This window comes from Nelumbo nucifera, chromosome 3, assembly GCF_055504915.1.
Source record: "Nelumbo nucifera cultivar China Antique chromosome 3, China Antique-T2T, whole genome shotgun sequence".
NCBI classification, from domain to species: Eukaryota; Viridiplantae; Streptophyta; class Magnoliopsida; order Proteales; family Nelumbonaceae; genus Nelumbo; species Nelumbo nucifera.
This window is the reverse complement of record NC_142651.1, coordinates 98,594,540-98,614,005: the sequence shown is the minus strand read 5'-3', so window position 1 is coordinate 98,614,005 and position 19,466 is coordinate 98,594,540. Positions and strand designations below refer to the sequence as shown.

Here is a 19,466-nt window from a genome sequence, read left to right as displayed (position 1 = left end):
TACAGACCTTGCCTTGGATGTAAATATTCTGCTATTTCTTTCTGTCCATTTGTCCAGATAGTCCACAGAATACAAGCCTGGTCCTGTATCAGGCGATCAGCACACCTCTTGGGTTCAGACTGTCCCTAGTTAGACACTTTCCCAGGGCTGTAGACCAAAATCACCAAACAAAAAACCAATTGTTAGGAGGTACTAAAGGATTCCTGACTAGTTTGCTGGGAAAGGGAGAACTAGTCTGAGATCCCAAAATTCTGCGGGAACAACTAACGGAAAAACCTGTGTTTTCCCTTTTCCATCTCCAATCATCCATCTGGTTCATTCCTATCTGTTGGCCATCCAGGTTTGTGTCAGCCTTAAGAGTTAAGACACTCTCCATCTCCCAATCATGTAAGTTCCTACGAAACCTTGAAGACCAAGTCACTCTATCTGCCTGAACTGAATAAGACTCCAACACCATGGCATCCTTATTTTCCACAAGCAAGTAAAGATGAGGGAATATCTCTTCAAGGGACCTGTCCCCACACCACTTATCCTTCAGAGTCGGTCTGTCCCCTCTTGAGCAGCCCAAAGAAGGTAAATGGTCTCCAGTAATCCAATTTCTCCTGTCCATAACCAATCTTATTAGCAATCACATTTCTCCACTGGCCTTCTACCTCTGTACCTAACCTCCACATCCATTTACTTAAAAGAGCCAAACATAGTTGTCAAGGCAACTAGGCGAGGCTAGGCGACCATGGGGCGCCTAGGTGCCTAAGCGGGCGCCTAGGCGATGGAATCTATAAATATATTAATTTATGGATTTCTATACTTCCTAAAGGACCTAAACTATTTTATAAGATATATTTGCTAACTAGCTACATATTACACTAAGCATAATCAATAAAATCTAAGTATAATTTTCATGTGAAAACATAAAAATTAAACTAGTAAAGTGAGAAAAAAGTCTACTAACATGGCAAGTTCCAAGTTGGCAACACTAAAAAAGTAAACTAGTAGATAGTACCATACCTTTTGGATGATTGAGTGTTGATCTTGAGTATTCTTTTTTCTGCAACTTTGCCTTCAATAAGAAAACAAATTAAAAGAATTAATCAATCAATAAGAAATCAACCTTATCAATCTATCATTAGCAAATGGAAGAAGAAGCACTACAACAAAAATACAAATATTCATAAGAATTCAATACATACCTTGGTTGATGCTTGGTACTTTAAGAAATAATAAGATTAAACTATGAAACTTGAAAGTCATGAAACCATTAAAAAATAAAAAGCATAATAGCATATAATCAATAAGTATAAAACTAAATTATAAATCATCATTCATCTCCAGTTCCCCACAAGTCCACACCACAAAAAATAAATATGAAGACTGAAGTTTAAAACTTCAAATGTATCATAAACAATACAATCCATAAAGAAAATTCTCTATTCCTAATTAATTGGAGTGTCTAATAAGTAAGAACCACCAACACCTCCATTGAATGCACCAACATCATTAGCACCATAATCAACATCTTCATCCTCATCATCATCCCTGTCATCATCATCATCATCTTCTTCAACATCAATATCTTCTTTTTCATCTTCATTATCTTCCATATCATTGTCCCATATCTGCTCTTCTTCTTCTTGAACAACTCTTTTGCCTTTATCTTGTCTTCTAGACTCACCTCTCCCACGACCACCTCTACTTCTACCTCTGCCTCTACTTGGACCTCCACTTGCATTTCCACGCCTATGTCCATTTCTCCTTGGCCTATTTGACCCTTTAAGGATTTTAGATGCCCCTAATGCTTCATCAACTTGAGTCCATGTAAGATCACACCCTTCATGGACCAAGTCATTTGAGGGGTCTTTCCTAGTCAACCACTCACTGGTTTCATCTACATCATCAAAGCAAATAGGGTCAAATTGCTTTGGATTTGCACGCCTTGTTGTAAATCTTTCTCGGAGGCATTGGTTGTATTGAACAAATACAAGATCATTGAGCCTCTTTTGATCATGCCTATTCCTCTTTTTTGTATGAATCTACATTCACAACAAAATAAGAAAAATTATAAAAATAAGCATCTTAAGTTCTTAACTTTCATAAATAATTTTATCACAAAATCAAACATTAGGTCCATTAGTTAGAACTTACATGCTCAAAAGTGCTCCAGTTGCGCTCACAAGCAGAAGAAGTGCATGTAAGACTTAATATGCATAATGCAATACGCCTAAGGTCTGGGGTGCAATGTCCATAGCTATGCCACCAATCAACTACAAAATAGAAAAAATGAATTAAAGCAATATAAATTTAAAATAACGGGAATAAAATGTAAATATAAGTTTCAAGAAAAGAGAGCTTTAATTACTTGGTTGCTTCGTTTCATGTTGCCTAATTGCCAATTCTTTAGAGAAAGCACCACGAGCGTGCTTATACTCTTCCAACTGATGAGAGGTCTTGTCTTGAATTTCAATATCACTGACCATTCTCTCAATGCAATCTAGAAAGCTCATTTCAAATTTTCCAACCGATGCTTCATCTTGTGCTTTAGCCTTATAATAAAGGGTTGGATTAAGAAAGAAACCAGCAAGGTGCAACGGATGTTGCATCATATTAGTCCAACGCCTATCGAAAATGTCTAAAATTGGCTTATACTCCCCTTCTTTCCCACTAAATGTTTCTTTTATTTTTTCTCTTGCTCGCTCCATTGCATAGTAAAAATAACCCATTGTGGGTTTCTCATCACCATCAATCAATTGTAAAACCTCCACAATCGATTGAGCAGCCAAAAGAGCAACTCTTACATTTTTCCAAAACCCAACAGAAAGCACAGTGCTTGATGCTCTTAGTCCATCTGATTTGTTAACCCATTTACTATTGTTCCACACATCACCAACAAATAAAGCACGCAAGGGCTCCTTGAAAGTATACAAACTTTGTAAAGTTAGAAAAGAGGTAGCAAACCTTGTGACTGCACATCGTACAAGATCTCTTCCATTTGTTTTTTCCCTCATGTGTGCAAGAAGAGGATGCCTATAAATAAAAGCAGTCACTTGTCTTGCCTTGGCAATACAACCTTTTGTAGACCTCAATTCTCCAATGTCTTCCAACATAAGGTCTAGACAATGAGCAACATAAGGAGTCCAAAATAAATTCTTCCTCTTCAATCTTAAAAGATCACCGGCTACAACATAAGCAGAGTGGTTATCAGTAACCACTTGCACCACATGCTCCTCCCCTATCTCCTCAACAACTTTATCAATCAGCTCAAACAGATAACTTGCATCATGGACTTCATTTGATGTATCAACTGATTTTAGAAAAAATGTTCCTTCGAGAGAATTCACAAAAAAATTAATCAAAGATCTTTGCCTTTTATCAGTCCATCCATTAGACATGATGGTACAACCATAAGTCTTCCAAGAAGCCTCATACTCCTTGTACATCAGCTTTGTTTTCTCAACCTCCCCTTTCAAGAGTGGCTCTCGTAACTCGTGGTAACTTGGAGGCTTGTATCCGGACCCGAATTGTGCAATTGCTTCAACCATAACTTCAAAACTTTTCAACTTCACTGTATTGAAAGCAATCCTAGCTTGATAAAACCACTTTGCTACATATTCATGTACTTTTCTTCTTTCTTCCTTCTTCAACGACTTTCAATGCTTGTTTGAACCAATTGTCTTTTATGCTTTGCTTCAACAACTTCTTCTGGACTTGGTCTGACAAAACTATCCATAGGCCCTCTAACATTTTCCTTCCTTTTTGGTGGAAGGGAGGAATTTGAAATTGGAGTGCTCTTACCTCTTGAAATGGAGACACCTTCTATGGGTTGATCACTTTGATTGTTAGAACCCCTTTCAGATACAATCTGCTACCATGCCCCACGATTATCTTCAACTGTAAAATCATCCAATGGTTTCTTCCTCTTATTCTTCTGCATATATTCTTGCATTTCCTTGGCAATACTTTCTGTAGTTTTGGGACATTTAGTCACATCCCCATAACCCCCAATCAAATGTTGTTTTATCCTTTTTATTCCCCCTTTAACAACTTTACCACATAATGAGCATGAAATTGCATTTTTATCTTCTAAATCATGCCAAACTGCATATATGCAAGGTCCTTTGATTGAGCCTTACGCCTAACACTGCCACTTTCCTCTTCAGATGTCATCCTCTATTTCTATTGAAAGAAAACCTAATCAGCAAATAAAATAAACAAAAATGTTATTATGTTAAACTAGAAAATAGTTAACAATTAACAAAGCAAAGCAAGAGATGAAGTTTCAGCCATAATGCCAAAACTACTATTCATCCAAAATAAAAAGAAATAAAAACAAAAGTTACAAAACTGATAAAAAATCAGCCATAAAAAATGCCATATACATATAATCAGCCAAAATAAAAAAATAAAATAGAAAACTGATAAAAAATCATCCATAAATAATGTCATATACATATAATCAGCCAAAATAAAAAAAAGTAAAAACAAAAGTTACAAAACTGATAAAAAATCAGCCATATAATCAACCATATAATCAGCCAAAATAAAAAAAATAAAATAGAAAACTGATAAAAATCAGCCATAACTAGTGCCAATATGCCATATACATATAATCAGCCAAAATAAAAAAAATAAATAAAACAAAAGTTGCAAAACTGATAAAAAATCAGCCATATAATGAGCCATATAATCAGCCAATAAAAAAATAAAATACAAAACTGATAAAAACCAACCATATTATATAATCAGTTAATCACTTAATCAGCCATTGAGCCAAAAAAAAAAATAAAAAACAAAACTGATAAAAAAATCACTAAATCAACCATATAATCAACCAATCAACCATTATAATCAGCCATTTAAGATTTTCAAAATAAAGCATTTCACACTCATACATAACTCAGATAATCAGATTTTCAATTCAGCAAAGCCAATCAGCATAGTAGCATACAATCAAATTCAAAATAAAACATTTCAAAAAAAAAAAAAAACAAAAGAATGGATTATTAGATTCAAGAACTCAAAGGGGCAGACGACTGTTGGACTGAGTCAGAATGGAAGAAGAAGAAGAAGAAAAAGAAGAGTGGAGAGAGTACTGAGTGAGAGGACAGAGGAGTATAGGGGCAGAGCCCCTGTTTTTGACTTTTTTTGAAAAAAAAGGAAAAGAGAGTTTGGCAGAAGAAGAAGAAGAAGAAGAAGAAGAAGAAGAGGTCTGCTGTACGGCTGTGGAGTGTGGACTGGTTTTCTCGAAAAAAAAAGGAAAAGAAGAAGAAGAAAATTGAAGAGTGAAGTAAGAAACTTGCTGCTGCCGGAGCTGAGGTGAGGTGGGCTGGGGCTCGAGCTGGTGTTCGGTTCTCCCCCCTCTCCAATCGAAAAATCCTTTTGAGACAAAGAAAAAAAATATTATTAACTTGTCTTAATACTTAAGAGACAATAGTTAAGTGATAGATTGATAGTGTTATACCAGGTGTATTTTAAAACAATACAACCGCCAATAAAATTGCAAAACAATAAATTAAATTATAAAATAATTTTATTGTAAGTAAATAGGCGCCTGCCTAAGTCTCTGGGCGGGCGCCTAGTATGTAAAACTTGGGGCGTCTGGGCGAGGCGACCATGAAAAACCGCCTAGTCGCCTAGGTGTTGCCTAGGCGTCGCCTGGACAACTATGGAGCCAAATTAAATTATTTGAATTTCCTTGTACCCAAACCCCCTTCACTTTTAGGTAAACAGATTTGGTCCCAGTTCACAACATGCATCTTCTTCTTTTCTTGCTAACCATGCTACAAAAAATCCCTTTGAAGTTTTTTTAATGCTTCTAGTCACTTTTGCAGGAATTGGGAGCAGAGATAAATAATATATTGGCAGATAAGAGTACTCTGCCTCCCTTGGTCAAATATTTAGCCTTCCAAAGAGCCAATTTGTTCTCCATTCTCTCCAAAACTGGTGTATGTAGCTGTACACTTAGCACCTAATGGTAGACCCAGATATATTATTGGGAGTGTAACATTTCTGCTGACACATCCACCTCCTCCACCCACCCAACTGGAATAAGTGAAGTCTTCCCTAAATTAACCCTCAACCTTGTCACAACTTCAAACCGGATCAACATTCCCCTTAAAATTTTTAGCTGCTCTCCATTGGCACCCAAAAAAGAAATGCATCATATGCAAAACGAAGAACCTGGACCCTTTCATCATGCAAGCCCATTGTGAAACCTTCCAACAGGTCTTCAGCTGCCACCTTAACAAATTGAGTTAGAGTTTCCATATTACACAATAGGATAGGTGACAGGGGATCATCCTGTCTGATACTTTTTGAGCTTTTAATGAAACCTGCTGCTTGACCATTCACCGATACTGAGAGTTATTTTTTGAGTAATGGAAAAATCTTGTATTCATTTATAAACTGGACCCATGTACAACATGCACAGTGAGTCACTATACAAAAACAGCTAGGTTCCTATGACAAAAGGTCTGAACAATTTCAGGAGAACAAAATATCAGAATAAAAAAAAGATTGATGGGGGATATTCTTGAACAGATCCTGCCAGAAAAGAGTGAACTGTCCCCAAAACACTTCTAGTGACTCCCTCGACCAAACAGCTCTAGCCCTCAAATGCTCTCTGATTTCTTTCACTCCAAATGCACCATGAAACTGCAACGAGGATGGAGCTTCGCAACCTTAAAGATCTTGGTTGACATCAATTGAGGTTTAGAATTTTCAAGAAATGATTATAGACCCCCTTGTCAGACTAGAATGGAGAAACTAATGATCTACAGTCTCAAATCTCAATATCCTTGCTACATAAAACACAGTTGTAAGACTACAAACTTACACCTCTTCTTTGCAGGTTATCTCTGGTTAGACATTTTCCAGAACAGCAGTCTAAATTAGTAGTTTTTTTTTTGTTTTTATTATTTCATTTTTAGTTAAGAATTATTTCAGGTTGGTGATCTAGGCACATCCCATTTTTGACAAACAAGGCAAGGTCCTAATTAGTAGTTAAAAAGTATTCATGAGTACTATTAAAAATAAGGTTTGCCTTTTGTCTTTTAATGCAGGTTGTACCCAAATCAATGTTTTTGTTATATTCTATTTAACTAATAATGAATTAAATGATCTTTAGAACTTAATCAGTTAAAATTATTTGTTTTGTTTTTGTGTCAAGGGAATCCACCGGAAAGCAGTGATTTGAAGAAACATGACAGTGTTACCACACTAGGTAAGGTTGAAGCAGATGATATACCAAACACTTCATTGGTCAGTGAACATTGTCAGGGCAGAATTTCAGATGATAATCCTTCTGCATCTTCAACAGTTCAGGTTTCTTTGGCTGATGAGCAGGTCCCCTGCTCTTTCACTCCTGGTGAAAACACTGGTTCTGGTATATAACAAGTATCTCTATTCCCACTTATTTTCCAATTCCTCTCCTCCCCCACCCCAAGAAAAAGGAAGTATTATTCATGCTCATTTAGTTATTATAGGCAAGGGCTTCATTTGTATTTTAGACAGGGAAGCACATTATTTACCAGAAGGGAATTCTCAAATCAGCACCTTTATTTGATTCAGTTATAATTAAAACTGGTTTTGATGAATTTTTTAATAACTGGGTAAATAACAATTGTAAATTTATTTGTGTATTCGTTTTATCCGTTTTGAATACAGGGGAAACGGATAATTTGAAGAAACATGACAGTACTACTGGACTTGGTCAAATTAAAACAGATGATCTGCCAAATGTTGCCCAATCTCCGACTGTTAAGATTCCTCAGCCAGATGAGCTTGTCCCTGATCCCAGTATTAATGGTTCAAGTGCTATTGCTGGTATTTAACAAATTTCTCTACCACCTTTTCTTTGTTTTTTTTTTAAATATTTTCAAATATCTCCCTTGTAATGTTTGGTTCTATTTATTTTTGATTGAATTATTAATTTGGAGGTACAGCTCATTTGTTGAGAAACCAGTCAAATCCCTAATAAATGGTGAAAATTTGCACTCTTGGATAGGAAAAAAAATCATCTTTATATACTAATATTGTTTATTATAAATAGGCATTTTTTTCCTTTCAATGGGGATGTGCTCAAGTCAGTTTGAAACTTGAATTCAATGTGTGTTAGCTAAAAGCAATATTTTTTATGGACAACGGATACACACGATGCAGAATTCTGAATTCCAGCCCCCCCCCCCCCACCACTAGCTCTCTCCCCCCTATAGACCACATCCTGCCCGTGAATTTGGCATCAATTCACGGTCAGGATGCATTCCCCCTGTACTTTGGGGCTATAAAATTCTGAACTGGGCTGATTGGTCATTCTCCCTATTTTTTATTGTGTGGTTGTTTTGTTTTTGAATCCAGGTGAAATTGATGCTTTGAAGAAACATGACAATTCCACTGGAATGAGTCAAGGCAAAATCTCAGACGAAAATAATCTTCCTCCAGCTTTTACTGTTGAGGTTATTGAGGCAGATAAGCAGGTCCCCAGTCTTAACGTTCATGGTGCAAATGCTGATGCTGGTATTTTATATGTTACTCTACCCACTGTTTTTCATTGTTTTTTTTTCTATTTTTATTTTTTCCAAACGTACCTCCACTTTCTCAATATACTAGGAGGAATTTTCCTATAGTCATAGATTTGCATGGTTTTGTGCCCCATTCATAAAAAGGAGATATGCTTAAGTCAAAATCCCTATTTATTCTATTTAATTAAATCTGAATTTAGTATATTTTTGATACTTAACTTTTTTTGTATCTATTTGTTATTGTTTGTTTTGTTTTGGTATCCAGGGAATCGAGAGGAAACTGATAATTTGAAGAAACATGACACTGCAACAGGGATGAGCCAGGTTGAAGCAAATAGTTTACCGAGCACAGACTTGGCTACTGGTTTCAGTCAGGGAAAATCTCCAGATCCTGTTCCATCTTTAACGACCCAGATTATCTATCCTGATGAGCAGGTTCCTCCTTCAAGTACTTATGTGGCAAGTGTTGATGTTGGTGCTTCCATGAATCCAGGGGATACTGTGGACTTAAAGAAACATGACAGCTCTACCACACTTGGTCAAAATGAAGCAATTGATCTGCCAAATACTGCCTTCACTCTATCCACATCTGGTCAGATTTCTCAATTAGAAGAGCAGGTTCCCTGTCCTTTGAGCACCCATGTTGCAACTTCAGATGCTGTAGTTTCCATGAATTCAGAGAATCTAGAAATTGGAGATCACTCAGAAGAACCCATCAATAATAGCATTCCTAGTAAGAATGAAGTGACAAAAGATGAGCAGAACACCTGTCCTTCAATGTCTCATGATACTGGTCCTAGTAATGTACTTCTCATTGATTCAGAGAGTCCAGACAAAAGAGATCATTTTGAGAAGCCTAATGTAACTTGCGTACCTGGTCAGAGTGAATCATCAGATCTACCTGATACTGCAAATGCTACTTCCTTATCTGCCCAGGATCCTCAACCAGATCAGAAGATTCTCAGAGTTGGGACCTGTATTGCTGATGCTGAAGGTTCAGTGACTTCAGAGCAAGCACATGGTTCTACTGGAGTAGGTAGCTCTATAGGCCAGTGTGGGTACACAGTTCCATATTGTGCAGATGATGTTGCCTTGCATGCGGTTTCAGCTGATAACAAGTTGGATGACAATGCTCTTCATTCTACTAAAGTCAATAATGAAGTTATTCAAGATCTTGCAAACCCCACTGTTGCTGGTCAAGGTGAAGATATTCTTGATGTGGCATTACCTGACCATAATACTAATGCAAATACCAATAACTTTCATGGGCATACTTCGGGACTTACTGATAGAACTGAAGTCTGTTCTGAAAAAGCTGATGGCACTGGAGATCATCCTGGCATTGTGCCAACTAGATTTGCTTCTGCACAGTGTAATGATATTGATGACCGGAATTTGGAAACCCCATGTGCTACACGTGAAGATGAGACTCATGTTTCAGTGGATGTGAATCCTGATGCCATAGTTGGAAGTGCTAAGGACACTAACAAAGTATATTCCTTGGAAACACAAGCATCTGCTGATCAAGATCCTCCAGATCTTAGCAAGCATCATGAAGCTGTGGATGTGCAGAACAACTCCGTAGCTGAGGATGGCCAAATTGGTCATTCACAGACCAGTGGTTTAGAGGAAGAAAAAGAATCAACTGTCAGTAAAACAGATGAGTGTGACCCAATGAATGTAGACAACTTAGCTGTAGTTCAGGAAAATGAAACACCAGCCGTTTCTAAGGCTGAGAATGAAGATCTGCTGGATGCTTCTCTCAATAGTGTAGTGAATGAAAAAGAAGCTCCGGTGTTACATCTGGAGTCCTCATCTTCTTTGCCAGGACTGGAAGATGACAAGATGGCTAATATGTCTGAAAAGATTGATATGATGGATGCTTCCCAAATTACTGGAATTGAAGAAAAAGAAGCACAAGCTGTTTCTAAAGATGACAAAGAAGATAAGATGGATGCTTCTCTCACTAGTGGAGTGGATGAAAAAGAAGCTCCAGCATCAGACATGGAGTCCAAATTTCCAGGAGTGGAAGATGAGAAGATGGATGGCATGTGTGAGAAGGCTGATCCAATTCCAATGGATACTTGCTCGATTATTGGAATTAAGGAACAAGAAGCACCAGATATTTCTAAAGATGACAATAGTGACCAGATAAGTAGAATGAATGGAAATGAAGCAGCGGTGGTTTCTAAAGATGACGAGGGAGATAAGTTGGATTCTTCTTTGGATAGTAGAATGGATGTAAAAGCACTAGATGTTTCTAAAGATGACAAGAATGATCAGATGGACGCTTTTCTGGATGGTGCAATGGATGAAAAAGGACGGGCTTCAAACACGGATCCATCCTTATCTCCTTTACCATCCATTGAAGACGAGAAGATTGATGGCACGTCTGAGAATGTTAAAATCGAAAGTTCAGGAGTCTTGGCAGGGTCTGAATAGAACCAGGCAGAGGGGAATATCTGAAGCATGCTGTGTAAATGACATGGTCGACCCATTTTAGTTTTTTCTTCAGATGGGTCAGGTGAAGCTCGGTGTCAATATTTCTAGTTGAACCTCCTATTTTCTGCAAGCAGGAAAGCGAATTCATCCTTCCAGTTTCATATACGATACTTAAACTTGTATATAATTTACATAATTTTTGGGTATCAATCAGAATCTCTCTATATAACGTGAGTTTGTGCAACTGTAACATGGGTGCGTTGTGTCATGTGTGTATGGTGACATTTTTACATTCCATGGGGCTACACAACCGGGGGTGGGGGTAGCCAGGGATAGGGGTGTCAATGGACCGGTTTTGGGTTGGATTCCATTTCCATCCAAATGAAAATCAATTTGGACGGATTGGGTGGACCGATAAGACACATTATATTGGACAAGTCTAAACTTAATGATCCAAAGTATTAATCGGATTGGATTGGACCTGGTCCATCCATAATAGATTTATATTATATTGGGTTGAATTGAACGAATATCTGGTCCATTGATGGAATATAAGAATAAAGGTGTCAATGGGTGTCAATGGACCAGGTTGAATACAAATACAAAGACCAGGTTTGATGGGAAACAATCTAAATTAAAATCAGTTTGAAGGTCAGACCATGAGACGTTGAATTGGACTGGTCCAAAATGATCCAAAGCAGCCATCATATTGGGTTGGACTTGGTCCATCTACAATGGACTCGTATTGGATCAGATTGGACTGGACCAAATGTGGTCCAATTGATACCCCTAGTCAGGGATGATCATTTATGACTGGCCTGGCTCGGCCTGCAAATTTCCAGCTTAGCAGGTCCGGCCAGACCCAGAAATATATATATATATATTGTAACATTTATATACTTATAATCTCTTACATATATGGTATATAGTATAATATTTTACAATATATGGCATAAGTATGGCATGTTTATGTGGCATATCTATGTATACATGGTATGGTGGCATATGCATATGTGGTATTTATGATATTTTACCAAATATACGTGGCATGTATATATGCTATTATATACTAATATAACACAACCGGGTCAGGACTACCTTATTGACATTAATTCATTTAACTGATTATAACGGTTTTGATTCCATGATTTTGTCCCGATTAATAATTAGGTTGGTTCCAGGATTTTATATTTAATTAAATATATAATATTTTCTTAATCTTATTATAATTTTTTGTCATATCTTATGCTTGAATTGTGAAATGGCAAATTTGAGATAATAAATAAGATTATATTAATAAAAATGTTTAATTTATTAACATGTAAATAATTTAGTATTTTTCTATCATTTCCATAAAGGTCATATTATCAAAATTTAAATTTCAGTTATTATTTAAATAAACAAATATAGTTTTCACTGTAATCCGGTCTGGACCCGATAGATTCGATTATTAATCGGGGTAATTTTGTATATGTGTTTTTGCCTTTTAATAATCGGTTTGGAACTGGTTCTACCTAGACCCAATCTAGACTTGATCTGTTACCTTGTAAAAATCCAGCCTGGCCTGACCCATGATCATCCCTTGGGGTAGCCAATCCTCCAAACCCTTAACCCCTAATCCTAGTGCAGATGGGATTCAATACCGAGTCTCCACTACAACCAGCAAGGTAGTCCCCTGTTTTTGCACATAAAATGCAATGAACAAATAGATTTTCCTTAAAGGGGAGTTGCCTAGCTGTGGCTGATGTAGCAGCGTTTTTAGGAGAAACAGCTACGGAACTAAACACCTAGGTTGTGTTTGGTACCATTGCTGTTTTTACCTGAAACATTTTGGGTAGAGTCAATGGGTTAGGTCTAGGTAGAATCAGAACCGATCTGACAAGAAATACTAAGGACCCGGAACCGAACTAATTGGGTCTGACCAGATGGACTTGATTATAATAAACCTACTAAAAATATTATATATAATATTAATTCATTTAATATATATAATTATATTATATACATATATATATTTTAATATATTATATATAAATTAAATATGTATTATACATTTCATATATATATATATATATATATATATATATATATATATATATATATATAGGTCGGGTTGGATCTGAATTGGTTTGGGATTGGGTGGAACCGGTTCCGAACTGATAAGAATTGGGACAATATATAAGAAACCGAAATTGACCCACCGGTTCCAGTTCCTAGAACCAGAGCCGACCTAATCGTTTTGGGTCCATTGAGTCTAACCCAACCCATTAGCCCTAATTTTGTGTTGATCAATATAGATTGGAATGCAATTGTTATTTGAGGCTATTTATAGTTAAAATAGGCATACCTTAAAAATACATATACGAGTGTTAACCCGAAACATTTCAGGTAGAAACACCAAACACAACCTTATCTCAACTGGCTTCCTCCTTCCTCTCTTTCTTCCTTTTAACGTCACTGTTCTCTTGAGAGGCTTTGTTCGTCCAATTTAGCAACCAACTAGACCGAAATCAAAACTGACAGCACCAAAGCCTTCTCTGTGAACTGGTTGGTATGGGCATTTTTGCTCAAAACAACAGAAATTTTTTTTCCTGCTTTAGAAATGCCATAGAAAGGGTTTCATCAGTTCGAGATTTCGGATCGATGGAATATCTGATGTTATTGAATATAGAAAGTATAGCATATTAGGAAAACCACCTACCATTCACAAATTGCTTCTGTTAGGCGAATGGTATTAGACAAATTATCATTACATTCACCTTAACAGGTAAATTCTCTAGTAGTGATCTTGTGGAGGTCGCTTGTTTTAAAAAATCGAGATTTCTGGTTTCGACGTTCTTGCCAAACAGCTCTTGTTCACATCTAAAAAAAAAAAAACAAAACTGTCGAAATCTTTGTTTGGGAATTGGATGTTCTTTTGATCATTTACTAAATAGATTAGTTCTCTGAGGATATGAGAATGAGCCCCCATCTTAGGGGGTTATGAAGCTATTCTCTCTTCTCTCTTTCTACATCTCCTTTACAATACTACATTTCCTGCATACACTCAAGCAGTGATCTGTTCTTGTTATCTCACTAAATACTGTTATTATCTTTTTCATGAGAAATTAGTAGAATTTAAAGGGTAAATATTTCATTTTCTTCTCTTTTAAATTAGAGATCAAAGAACTACATTTTTTTTTTTACTGCAAGGGTGTAACCAATCCTCAATTCAGGTGCAAGCGGAGTTCGATCCCAAGCTACGTCCAGCCCAATGTGATTCCATTACAAATGGATCAGGCCCAATCTAATCCAATGAATATTTTGGACCAGTTTAATTCAATGTTTGGATCATCCAATCTGTTCAGTTTTGTTTTAATTTAGATTGGTTTCAATCCAAACCCGGTTCATTGACACCTATGTTCTTATCTTATACCAATGGACCAGATATTGGTTTAATCCAACTCAATCCAATATAAATTTATTATAGATGAACCATGTCCAATCCAATATAATAAATATTTTGGACTGGATAGGTCCAATCCAATATGTCTTATTGGTCCGTCCAATCCATTCAAATTGATTTTGGATTGGACCCATCCAGTCCAAAACCGGTCCATTGACACCCTTACCTTATCCCCTCTATTAACTTTCCTGTTGAAAATAGATTTTGTTGATGCACGGATGCACCCTTGCTTCAGGTTGTATTTCTTTTAAATATTGGCTAGATGCTGAATCATATTTGCCCATGCCTCTATTTTTTCAAAATGCTCAATTTAGGCCCATGCGAATTCTTGGGAACTTTGACATCTTATTCTTGTAATAACTTCCATGCAATATCCACACAGATTTTGTTTAGCAGGTTGGTAAGGTTTCCTGTTAATCGTAGTAGAGACTTGTGATGAATCCTGCCTGCATCTAGATTGGGGGGGGGGGGGGGTGTTATGAGTTTTGGGATGGGTTACCCATTGTTTAACCCTTTAAAAGAAATAAAAAAAAAAAGAACTGAAGTATTTCTTGGGTGTAGTTTACAACATCCACTCAAATTTGTTTTTGTGGATATTTTCTATTTGAATATTTCTCATATGATGTTTGAATATGTTTTCTGGTGGGACATTCGTTCCAAATCACTATAGCTCAAATGAATATTTTCTGATGAAATGGATCAACCTAACAGTTGTCCAAGTGTCTCTCCAGTCAAAGTAGATGATATTATCAAACAATTTATGCTATTAGGTGAGGTTTTTGAATAGATTTTTGTTCTCTAACACACCCCCTAACTCACATAAAAGTCCATTAGGTTTGAAGCGTGGACAATCACAGGCCTACTTACACCCTATACTGAAATTTAATTAATTATAATGTAGGTGACAAAGATCGAACATTAGATCACTTGGTTGAATAGGCTCTAATACCATTTCAAAGAACAACTCAACTTAAAAGTTTAAGTGGTGAAATCCTTGAATAGGTTTTTATTCTCTAACAGTTTTATCATTACTTCAATTATAAGAGTTAATTAGTTTTACTACAAAACTATCTTATCAATTGGGTACTTTCCTCTTGGATTTCTCTTGCCTATGTCCCCCTATTTATTAAATAAAGTATTTGCTTGCTTCTGTTTTTTTTTTTTTTCTTTTTTCCTTTTGATTTTTCTGGAGTTGTCAAACATCTCTTTTTCTGAGACATGTTCAGCAACTTGGAAACTGGTTGCTTGCTAATGCACACACAAACAGCAGCTAAAACCTCTAATACTCCCCTCATTCAATATATCATTGTCCCTTCCCTGTCCCTTAAGAATGCTGCTTCTATTTTTAGTATTTGTTTCTTTACTTCTTGAAATATTGAGGGAAATTTCTAAAATTGCTAAGTTTGGTGAAATGATCTGTTTACAATACTTATCTGTTTTCATTTTGCAAAAAAAAAAAAAGAAAAGTAAAAAATAAACATAATTGAATATAAGTTTTTTCCAAAATAAAGTGAAAATATTTTCAGTTTGATTTTCAGATCATCCAATCGGATTCTCTATCAGAATATTTTATATTTTTTTGGTGAATTGAATATTTTATACTTTATGAAACATATCACCAGAGAAAAATAAGTTTTTAAACCAGTTCAGTACCATGTTTTTAGATGCTCTGTTTGTTTGCAATGCAAATCTGAATCAGATATAAAATTTACACCTGATTCATTGTGTTTTGCACTTGTAAGATACAAGGTTAATACTTTTTGTCTCATTAGCAGTGCAAATTTTGCATCTAAAAAATTGATACAAAATTTGCACCACCTTCCACCTACTTCTATTTTCTCCCATATAAAGTGGGGATCTCATCGTCTTGCTTCCCACCACACTCTTAAACAAATAACCCTCCTCTTACAAGCTTAGATTTATTGTTCGTCATGCTGTGTATAAAAGGCTATACATAACGAGTCCGGAACTTCTCCTCACACAGCGCACCTCACACTTTGTCATTTTTTACCAACTGGAGCATGAAGCTACAAAAAAAATCATGTCATAATCAAAATACTAGTCAAACATCCATGATAATCCAGTGAGTTTTCTTTCTCATTTTTAACCAAAAAAAAAGTTTAGGTTTGCTTTCTCATTCAGGAGCAAAGCAACAAGCATAAGAGGTTTACATGAAAAGTTCATAGGCTGAACGTGACATTTATGGATGTACTCTCCTCACTAACCTTCCTCATTTATTTCTAAAGAAGTTTGAATATGCATATGCTTACCCAAAAACGAAAAATGAGTAATAAAAAGAAGAGGTGTCAAGAATCAAGACAAAAAAAAAAAGATGACAATATAGTAGAAACAATAACATGAATCAGGTTGTGATAATAGGACAATGAGGTGGGAACCTCTACACAAAGGAGGGAACACATAGGTACATATGGAGTATATATTGTAATCTGTTGGGATCTAATTAGACTAGAATCATGAGTTTTCCTTTTCATTCTCAAATGCACAATGTCCTCATGCGATTTTTTTTTTCAACCCCAGCTTTACACCCATGTTTGATTCATGGGTCTTTTCATGTTTCATCTTTGAAACACAAACTGCATTTCATTGTTCTTTGGGTGTGGTTTGAGATTTTGAAACCACAAATTGTCCCATTTTTTCAAAACTCAAAGACTTTATATTCTAAAGGAATCGTCACTAATTCAAGCAAGATGTTATTGGTGATCCATTGATCTCATGATTTAAGCCAATTTTTATTCATATGGATTTTTCAAATGTGAAATTTTGTATAAAACACATTATTTTGAGTTGTATGGTTCAAATTAGTGTTTTAAAAACTAATCTGGAATCGGAATTGCTTTGGCTATTGGTTTTTGGGTTAGCGGTTCGATAGTCCAATTCGAAGGGACAGCCTGTTCCAATTAAAGAAAATAAAAATAGATAAACCGTTGTCCGGGTCAAACGGGTTGGTGGTTTGATCACCCAGGTCAACGAGTTGTTGACCAAGTCTATGGTTTTGGCCAAAAAACAGATTAATTGTGAAATAGAACCGATTGCCTGAACTGTTCTCGGGCCAAATGATCCAACCATCCAGGTCAATGACAATTTCAAAACATGATTCAAACACAACTAGCAAAACAATACCTTCAATGGGTTCTATCTTTCAAGTAAAAAAAAAAAATCCAATTTTCACTTTGAGAATATTGGGATCCAGTTTTCAAACATATTAAAGCTTTTTCAAACTACCAAGAACAGCACCTAGAAGAACATTAATGTGGTAGGACTCTTAGGCTGTGTTCGGTTTGACAGAAAGTAAGAGAGAATCGGAAAGTTGAGAGTAAGTCCTTAAGAAATTTCATGGAACCCCTTGAAAACTTTCTATCGAATTTCTGTTTCTATCTTATTTTCAGTCAAACCAAACATGACCTTAATTCAATCACATAATTACTTACTTCATACTAAATAATTGTTTAAAGGTATCCTAATTGGATTAGGTGCCCTGGCGTCTATAGACAGGCCCTACTTAATAAGTTCTGTCACTATGACATATTCAATCCAAACCATTTATCAAATAGGGATCCATTGGATTGGTCACTTGTGTCTTATGTATTATACGAATATTGGTCACTTGCGTCATATTCAATCCAACTGTTTGATTGAGTGGAATTGGAATCTCATTCCCATTTTCATTTCTATTGGAATGGGCATTCCCTTGTATCCAATTGATTCCAATTCCCATTGATCCCCCAAATCTCCCAAACCCATAACCTCCCCCCCACCCCAACCCAACAGGGACCAACCTCATAACTTAATTCTAAGGTTATTTTTTTTGAAGGTTTCAATCATGTTTCATTCATTTAAGAGATTTGGTGATGTCCTATAAAGCCCTTTTCATTAAGATAAACACATCAACCATTGAGATTTCGTGATTGGTGATGATATCCACTAGTTATGATGGTCATTCAGTGTCCCTCCAACAATATATCAAACCCATATAACTGTAGGCTTGTCGTGAACTTGTGATAAGGTTAATGAATATAATGTGCACCCTAATCTGTTTCCACCCCGTAATCCCCTTCTAATTAAGGGTGTCAATGGACTGGTTGGATTGGACCCCATCCAGTCCAAAATCAATTTGGATGGATTGGACAAACCAACAAGACATATTGGATTAGATCAATCCAGTTCAAATTAAATAATTATTAGACTGGATTGGACCTGGTCTGTCCATAACAAGTTTATATTGGATTAGGTTGGGTTAAACCAATATCTGGTCCAGAGATATAAGATAAGAATATATGTGTTAATGGACTGGGTTTGGGTTAAAACCAATCTAAACCAAAATGAATTTGAACAGATTGAACGGTCCAGACATTGAATTGGACCGATCCAAATTAATCCAAAACATTCATTGAATTGGATTGGACCTGGTCTATTTATGATGGACTAACATTGGATTGGATCGGATTGGACCAAATTCAGTCCAATTGACACCCCTAGTTCTAATGTGTAGTAAATAATACCAAAAAAGGGGTGTAGCACCATGTTTGTCTAAAATAGCTTTGGATATATCATGACCATACGTGGCATCTATAGAGGCTATATCTCTATAGTCGTTAAAAATAGTTTCGTCATATCATCACCGTATGTTTCATTCCGGGACCCCTCTGATACACCCCTACAGTGGTGTATCGGAGGTCCGACTGGTTGAGGGGGTAGAGGAGACCTAAACCGCCCCCTGAACTGGTTGCAAAAAAAATAAAATAAAATAAGGCAATAAAAATGTGTATCGATTCACCCGTTACACCCTTATCAGTTTATTGGGTATATAGATATTTTGAACAAGCTGATTGATTTTTTATACAGACAGACTTCCCTAGCCTTTTAAACCGCGGGTTCCACGCTAAGGTGTCTACATCCTCTTAAAATGCGATGTATGCAAGTTATGATTCATGAGGGACTAACTGGATAGTAACAAACTGCCTTTCTGCTGTAGAAGTCCTCGGATCTTATACATATTCATGGATTAAGAACTGGTAATTGATCTAGGAACTGTGTTTTGTTGCTAT

At 36.2% G+C, this 19,466-nt stretch overlaps 2 protein-coding genes across 5 annotated transcripts in view; one reads left to right on the top strand and one right to left on the bottom strand.

The window, feature by feature from the left end:
- The window catches only part of SYD (P-loop containing nucleoside triphosphate hydrolases superfamily protein), a 61,399-nt gene extending 50,200 nt beyond the window's left edge, over positions 1-11,199 (top strand). For 3 of the 4 annotated variants that reach the window (XM_010248815.3, XM_010248814.3, XM_088900663.1), the window contains exons 30-33: positions 7,163-7,378; positions 7,660-7,818; positions 8,350-8,508; positions 8,779-11,199. In XM_010248815.3, coding sequence (XP_010247117.1) covers positions 7,163-7,378; positions 7,660-7,818; positions 8,350-8,508; positions 8,779-10,955 — 2,711 coding nt within the window. In that variant the 3' untranslated portion in view covers positions 10,956-11,199. The remainder of the gene's footprint in view (positions 1-7,162; positions 7,379-7,659; positions 7,819-8,349; positions 8,509-8,778) is intronic. The other variant, XM_088900664.1, reaches the window with a different exon arrangement.
- LOC148801765 (uncharacterized) lies at positions 1,987-3,675 on the bottom strand. The gene is made up of 2 exons (XM_088900665.1): positions 2,357-3,675; positions 1,987-2,261 (listed from the first exon to the last, which is right to left on the bottom strand). Exons 1-2 carry the CDS (start codon positions 3,534-3,536, stop codon positions 2,128-2,130), a joined length of 1,314 nt encoding a protein of 437 aa, XP_088756791.1. The 5' UTR covers positions 3,537-3,675; the 3' UTR covers positions 1,987-2,127.
- Positions 11,200-19,466: the final 8,267 nt, after the last annotated feature.